General features: G+C 31.1%; 2 protein-coding genes across 3 annotated transcripts; one reads left to right on the top strand and one right to left on the bottom strand.

Moving 5' to 3' along the window:
- The first annotated feature begins 1,039 nt into the window (after positions 1–1,039).
- LOC133037714 (polyadenylate-binding protein-interacting protein 12-like) lies at positions 1,040–5,091 on the top strand. 2 transcript variants are annotated; one of them, XM_061115117.1, is made up of 11 exons: positions 1,040–1,492; positions 1,602–2,276; positions 2,474–2,581; positions 2,675–2,719; positions 2,812–2,884; positions 2,962–3,074; positions 3,185–3,244; positions 3,340–3,378; positions 3,459–3,527; positions 4,418–4,479; positions 4,568–5,091. In XM_061115117.1, the coding sequence occupies exons 2-11, from the start codon at positions 1,698–1,700 to the stop codon at positions 4,623–4,625; spliced, it is 1,206 nt and encodes a 401-aa protein (XP_060971100.1). In that variant the 5' UTR covers positions 1,040–1,492; positions 1,602–1,697; the 3' UTR covers positions 4,626–5,091. The 2 variants fall into 2 exon arrangements, with proteins under 2 accessions (XP_060971100.1, XP_060971099.1); XM_061115116.1 differs by having other exon boundaries at positions 3,331–3,378.
- A 66-nt stretch (positions 5,092–5,157) lies between these two features.
- Positions 5,158–6,776, bottom strand: LOC133038038 (probable RNA-binding protein ARP1). Its single transcript, XM_061116014.1, has 6 exons — positions 6,576–6,776; positions 6,348–6,486; positions 5,835–5,946; positions 5,671–5,704; positions 5,421–5,586; positions 5,158–5,348 (listed from the first exon to the last, which is right to left on the bottom strand). The coding sequence occupies exons 1-6, from the start codon at positions 6,774–6,776 to the stop codon at positions 5,281–5,283; spliced, it is 720 nt and encodes a 239-aa protein (XP_060971997.1). The 3' UTR covers positions 5,158–5,280.
- Positions 6,777–7,320: the final 544 nt, after the last annotated feature.

The raw sequence follows: 7,320 nt of genomic DNA, 5'->3' as shown, positions 1-7,320 counted from the left end.
TTTGTTAAATACTCAGTTTCGAAAAAAATAAGACGCTTTAATAAGATTATGAGTAATTATATTAGCAGATCGTTTAAAAAAAAATAAAAAATAGTGTTATAATTAAATATTATTTTGAGTAAGTTTATAGTACATTCTTTAAATGAGTATTTTGGTAGATTTTTAATCTGTTTCGGTACCTACAATAATTTTTTAATTCATTTTTTTGCTTGGAAATTTTCAAAAAGTTTCTAATATTTTAGAATATCGAAAAATAATATTTACATATTTTGTTGTACACACGATTATTTTTTTTAATACATATAGTAAATAATTATTTAAATTTTATTTTCAGTAACGGTAGACTATTCAAATTTTTTTTAAAATTTACAAATATACTAAATAGCTACAACATACGCGATTATGAAAAAATTAAAATAAACAAGTTTCTAAATGCCGAAACAGAAAGGGTGTCTAATAAAATGAACCCTTAGGGTACCCCTACTAAAGAAATTTCTTATTACTTTTTTATGGGGATAGATAAATTGTTTTGACTATTTCTTCTAAAATTAATAAGCAATACAATGTGGTTATGCCATTTTCCTTTTGAGTATTTCATTTTGTTGACTATTATATAAATATATATTTAATAAAATAGAAGAAATTTGTTTAAGCAAAGAAAATATAGAAAAAATGGTATATCATCATTAAATTAAGAATTACCCATAGAAAAACAATTTCCCATTCGTAGAATGTAACTTTTCTTTCTCCATTTTTTTTTATATACATAAGCATATTATTATCCTTATGAAAATGACTCTTTGCAACATCATAATAATAATAATAATAATATAATTGTCATTACCTTTGTTTCTTTTTCTTCTTTAATAAAAAAGTTTACCTTTTCCTTTTTTGTGTGTGCCTTACAACACAATTTATTTATGTTTACATAATTTCAAAGCATGCTGAGTAAGGTAATAAATAAATTAATTAATAAAATTTTAAAAAAATAAAAAACTATGTAAATTAAACACCCAAAGAAAAAGGCTAAAATTGGAAGGTAAAGATAAAGTTGTTAAGAGGGTTTGTTTTGATGAGGTCTTCCATTTCTTTATACCAATTCATATACATATTATACACATATACACATATATATACATAACAAATATATGTATCATCATCATCATCAAACAACAACATCATCATTTTTGGTACGTTGTGTTGTGTTGTGAGATGAAAGAAGGTCCAAAAAGGCAGTACTAGTACAGCCCAAACACCCTCCTTCTCTCTCTCCTTCTTCATTGAATTCATCCTTAAATATTATATAAAAAATTGTCTCTTTCTCTTAGTGTTAATCAATAATTACCCCATTTTCCATTTCATATCGATTTTAAAGACTCGTTTTTTATCATTGGTTTTCCTTTTGAAATTGATTGTAGTACTAAAGAACCGATCTTTACTTGTTGTTCCTCAATGGGTTTGCTCTGAAATTTAGAAAGAAAAAAAGAGTCAGGTACGCATTCTTCAACCATAAATTTTTTCTTTTATGTTTTTGATAAATGAAAAAAAAATAAAAATTGGTTTTTTATTTGCTTTGATCGTGTTTTTTTTATGTAAACTAGAGTTTTTCAGAGGAAATCTTTCGGAAAAGAACAAACTTTTTGATCAGAAAAGAATAAAGGGGGGTTTCAAGTTTGTGTCTTTTCTTTTCTCTGATCATGGCGGTTGCTGAGAATGCACAAAAGTTTGAGGACAACAACACTGTAGTATCTTCTGTCTCTAATGGGTCATCAAATGATGTTGAAAATCCAAAACCCAGAAATGATTCTTCAGGGGTTTTGAGTGTTGTTGCTGTTGTTGATTCTGCTGCTGCTGATGATGATGATGATCAGAATTCTCCTGTCAAGTTTCAAAGCCAAGAGAAAGTTGCTGCGAACCCAGCTGGTTTTTCAGTCCCAAAGACTCAAATTGCTCAGATGCAAAATGGGTTTGAGTCCAATGGGGTTGATAATAATAATAATAATAATCAACAACAACAACAGATGGTGATGGTTAACTCTGGTGGTGGTGGTGGGTATGGGATTGATCACAGTTCTAATGGTGATGAAAGCTATAAAAATGATATGAGAGATTTGGAGGATTTACTGTCTAAGCTTAATCCCATGGCTGAGGAGTTTGTTCCTCCTTCTCTTGCCAAAAATTCTGGATACCCTTTTGGTGCTGCGTTTGGTTATGCTGGAAATATTTTAATGCACATTAACAACTCTGCCAATGTAAATGGATTTCTTGCTAGGAAGGTATGTTTTGTTTTGCTTTTACAAATTATGTTTTCTTTTCTGTTTAATTTGGTCGTTTGTTTCCTGAGAAAATTGTATGACTAGAAAGTAGAATGATAATAACTTTGGTATGTTAGCTTAAGAGGTTTTGGTTCTCATTTCTCAGTGTTCAAAGTTGATAATATTCTAATGTTTTTGTTCACTGTTTGACTTAATAGAAGAATGGCTATACTCAGGGGAGAAGAAGGAATTATCACAAGTTGAGCCCGGCACAACGAGATGCAATGATTAGGAGGACTGTTTATGTATCAGACATTGATCAACAGGTTAGTTTTTTTCATTTCATTTGGCTTGTGGTTGGTTGTTACATTGTTAGATTTCTTTCCAACATGCTTTGGGATTATTTTGCATTGAATTAGGTAACCGAAGAGAATCTCGCCGCGCTCTTTCTTAATTGTGGACAGGTAACCTTTTCGGTTTTGCTGGCATTTACTTGTTTTGTAGATAATGATGGGATTATTTTGTCTGAATCTTTTGTCTTGTTACTCTCTTAAAGGTGGTTGATTGTCGTGTTTGCGGTGATCCAAACTCTATCCTTCGCTTTGCTTTTGTGGAATTCACAGATGAAGGTAATGTTAATTGAAGTGTTTAATCGATGCCCATTGCTGTGTTTTTCCGTTTTTAATGGCTTTTTATATGTTTGTAGATGGTGCAAGGGCTGCTTTGAGTCTTTCGGGAACCATGCTTGGGTATTACCCAGTGAGAGTGCTTCCTTCCAAAACGGCAATAGCTCCTGTTAACCCAACATTTTTGCCAAGGGTGAGATTGAGAACGCATAATTTGGCATGGCCTTAATATGATTGTAGAGTTTAGAATGATTTTGAATTCGTGTTTAACATCTGCTTCTTGACTTTATTCTTGATTTTCAGTCGGATGATGAACGTGAAATGTGCTCTAGAACTATTTATTGTACTAATATTGACAAGAAGGTAGGACTTTAAATCACATTTCTGTTTTATGTTACAATATGAAATTTTGTTCTATTTGGTTCTAATTCTTATGCTTTTCCGATTAGGTCACTCAGGCAGATGTGAAACTGTTCTTTGAGTCACTTTGTGGAGAGGTTTGTACCGTATTTTTGAGCAAAATTCATTGCTTTCTTTTGTATTACGAAATATGCTCATGTTTTTCTTTTTCCTATAGGTTCAACGCTTGAGGTTGCTCGGGGACTATCACCATTCCACACGCATTGCTTTCGTTGAGTTCACAATGGTAACTATCGTTGAAAACTCATGCTGGTTCAACTCTCTTTTCTTATTTTAATTTTCTTTTGAAAATCTTTTCGTTGTATGTACATTAGGTCATGTTAAAGAATATTGAAAGTAATTACAAAGATCATGTTATTGAGATATCATCTAGAGTATTTATGATGCTAATTGCAATAATTGTCTTCATATGTCATGGCGGAAAAAACAGAAATTTTGCATGCTTTATTATTGATTACGTACGTGGTATTCGGGTAAGCGTTACAATTTTGCTTTAGGAATTAATGACAATAGTTGCATTTTCTTTATTTTGTAATTTTATGCCAACTTATACTCCGAGTCATTTCTATTATATAGAATAAATTGTTCTTGTGCCTTTAAGAGGCGCCTTGTGTAGTTTATATGTATTTTTTATAGCTTATATCCCAACCCGAGATTTGAATCGGGTTTTATCCTTCAATAAATATGGCTTTGATCACGCCAATGAAAGCCATTCGTGGCTTATACGGTTCTGGGGTTTCTTAACTCATTTAGTTCACTTCTGTGCTTGTTGCTGCATATGTTTGATGAAGTTTTGTTGTCATAAAATATAATAATTACCATGTTGTTCGAATACTGATGAAAATTCTGAGTAGCATTTCATTGAAACAGATACATATGTATCTTCAAAATATATGTTTTTGTGGAAATAGTCTTGTAGATCCTATGAGATTTATTCAACTACATTGAATTCCTTGACCACTTTAACATCATCCCGATCGTTTATCTATCATTTAATTCCAGTTCTATATCTAACGTCCGAATGGATTCGAATGAATTTGTATTGGAAATCTTTGTTGATACCGATTATCACTAAATGTTATACCGTTTCTTAGTTTGTTATTTCGAATTTCGCAGGCTGAAAGTGCAATTGCAGCTCTTAACTGCAGTGGTGTGGTTCTGGGAACTCTGCCGATAAGGTTAGTTTAGTATAAAGCCAAGCCCCCCTTCTCTTTTTAATTTTCGGTTTTGACCAAATTTGTGAGTAAATAATCCCAATATTTGCAGGGTAAGCCCGTCAAAGACGCCTGTTCGGCCCCGTGCTCCTCGTCCTCCATTGCACTGAAGTGACCCCCCTACCCCTACTAGCCATGTTGTTCCCTTGGACTAATTTCCTGCTGATAGATATATTTACATATATACATACATAGATACACAATCTTTTAAGGTACTTGTGGTGTTTATCTCTATACTTTTTTCCTCTGAAGTGCTGCTACCCGGTATCGGTTGTTCTTTTTATGTATGGAGGAGGGGTTAAGGATAATTTATGGGGTTTCTATTTTGTTTTAGCATATATCATGTAGTAGATGATGATGATGATCAAGAGTTGGATGGGAATTTTGAGGTGCCGAAATCGTTTAATTTATTATGATCATGAAATTATTATCAGGAGGAGAATGGTACTACTGGTGATGACTGAGATAACTGTTTTTTCTTTCTTTCTTAACCGTTCGGGATGTTAACAACCCGAAAAAAAATTCTTATGAACAATCTTTTTTCATGTTATTATTGTCTATCTATATGTGTTTATACTTCTTATTGTGTTCTTCTTCTTCTTCTGCCCTTTTGCTATGTTATTATGGTAAAAAATTATGGTCTTTGCTATATAAAAATATAGATAAATATAACTCTAATACCCCACAAAACTTAATACATTGTGTTCTTTTGAGTTGGTTTTCATTCTTGCCATGAACCCTTTTACATATTTATATATAAGCAAATCAAGTGTGTTGAGAATGAGATGTAGTTCCAAGCAATGGTGAAGCAGCATTTACTGTTGTTGTTGCTCCTGCAAAGAATTGCAGTGTTAGTTATTCTTCTTCAAACCATGGAAGATTTTTAAGTGTGAAAAAAAGTTCACCTTGGGTGGTTTTGGGATTGATTGTTGAGAATGGTAACAATGGATGTTGAAGATGATTTTGGTACCAAGTGAAGTAGAGTTCATTAGGGGACCCTATTACATATTGAGCTGGAAAATCTTGTAATTGCCCATTAACACCATAACTAGCATTGTTGTAATAATAATTCTTCACAAACAAACACAAATTCAAACACTTGATTCAAATGAAACTTAAAAAGAAAGAATGAATGAAAGTATAAAAATTACTGACCAGTGTATAAATGTCTTGCTGGTAATTTGGGTACCTGGTTTAGTGTTTAATGAAACAAAAAACTTAGAAATTAGTACAAGAAGAGTGTTTATTCATTTGCACCTATGCTTATTTTGGTACTAATACAATAATAAAAGAGGAAGTGAATTATATAAGAATATTACCCATAAGCTCCATAAGGGTATGCATAAGGTTGGCAGTTATATGTTGAGACACCTAAAGAATTAGAAGCTGGTCTTGCCACACCCATTGTTGATGATTTCACCTTCCATAACCCTAAAAATCCTTAATCATGTTTAGTGAATATACCATACACAAAAAGTGTAATCATATTTTTGTAATTAGTTGTGTTTAGTCTAATTTAATCTATCATATAACATATGCAAGGTTGACCCTGAGATTGGGTGAACTTTAAGAGAATAAAAATTATTAAGCCATTTATTTAAAATACATGTGGTATTTTTAAAAATGAGCCCTTCGGTGGTTGGGTAAGTCGAGCCTAATTCACTTTAATTCAGGTTCAGTTTACATATGTATAATGTCAAATAAGTAATTTGTATTGTGCACACAAACTAACATGATATTGTTTAATTGGTCAACAATCTAAAAAATTTATTATTGCTCGATGTTTTTCGTAAGATATCTAAAAAGACAACAAAATCGAGATTCATACTAACCGCGTTGAGCATTGTTTGTAGGATTTTTGTGATGATGAGGACCAAAAGCAGCAAGGTTACAATTAGCTCTTCTTCCATCAATGACAGGGTAAGGATTCTCACAAGCTTTTATAGCTGAATTTGGATCCTTAAATGTCACCTAATAATTAACAACAACAACAATACATATTCAAATTTTTCTAATATATATTAATGTTAAAAAAAAGAGAAAGATAAAAAAGAAATTACAAAGCCATAGCCTTTGGATCTTTGAGTGTGTTTATCAGAAATAACAACAGCTTCAACAATGTGACCAAACTGATCAAAATAGGTTTTCATGGAGTCTGTTTGAGTTGCCCAAGCCAACCCTCCTACAAATATCTTTCTATATCTTGTGTCACCTTCTTCTACATCTACTTCTGATGATGAACCCACCACCATTTCCTTCATTTTTCTTTCTCTATACATATACATATAATAATATATATTTGTAGAGGTTTTGATCAAAACAACAAAAAGGGTAATAATAAAGAGAAGAAGATGAAGAAATGAGTGAAACCAAATCAAGTATTTTGTTTAGTATATAAGTAATAATAATAATAGTACTTCAATTTTAATAGTAACGTTTGGCATTAGATTCCACAATAAAAGATACCTTCAACGATGAAAATAATAATAATAATAATTACTAGATATATTATTATGGTTTTGATAGGATTTGATTATGAAAGCTATAAAAATTAAATAAAATAAAATATTAGATCAAATGTGAGTGAAATATTATTATTATTATGGTTAATAATGAGTGGGTAAATATTATTTTGGACCCCGTGTTTTGTAAAAATTATAAATTGAACATTCTATTTTGTAAAATAATAAATTGGACTGTATTTTCTAAAATAGTACTAAAAATACCTTGAATTAATTTTTTTGTCAAAATAAAGTTTAATAATAACATGATATTGAGGTGTTATGACAAAATTATTTACGTTTT

This window comes from Cannabis sativa, chromosome 5, assembly GCF_029168945.1.
Source record: "Cannabis sativa cultivar Pink pepper isolate KNU-18-1 chromosome 5, ASM2916894v1, whole genome shotgun sequence".
NCBI classification, from domain to species: Eukaryota; Viridiplantae; Streptophyta; class Magnoliopsida; order Rosales; family Cannabaceae; genus Cannabis; species Cannabis sativa.
The sequence above is the reverse complement of the archived record's forward strand: the minus strand, read 5'-3'. Positions and strand labels throughout refer to the sequence as shown.

Excerpts from the sequence above, each read along its gene's own strand:
- LOC133038038 (XM_061116014.1), bottom strand. The coding sequence starts at position 6,776 with ATGAAGGAAATGGTGGTGGGTTCATCATCAGAAGTAGATGTAGAAGAA. Across the intron at positions 6,487-6,575 it reads GATCCAAAGGCTATGGCTTT|GTGACATTTAAGGATCCAAA; the intron begins GTAATTTCTTTT and ends GTTAATTATTAG. Across the intron at positions 5,947-6,347 it reads TACAAACAATGCTCAACGCG|GGTTATGGAAGGTGAAATCA; the intron begins GTTAGTATGAAT and ends AAGGATTTTTAG.
- LOC133037714 (XM_061115116.1), top strand. The coding sequence starts at position 1,698 with ATGGCGGTTGCTGAGAATGCACAAAAGTTTGAGGACAACAACACTGTA. Across the intron at positions 2,582-2,674 it reads TATCAGACATTGATCAACAG|GTAACCGAAGAGAATCTCGC; the intron begins GTTAGTTTTTTT and ends GCATTGAATTAG. Across the intron at positions 3,075-3,184 it reads ACCCAACATTTTTGCCAAGG|TCGGATGATGAACGTGAAAT; the intron begins GTGAGATTGAGA and ends CTTGATTTTCAG.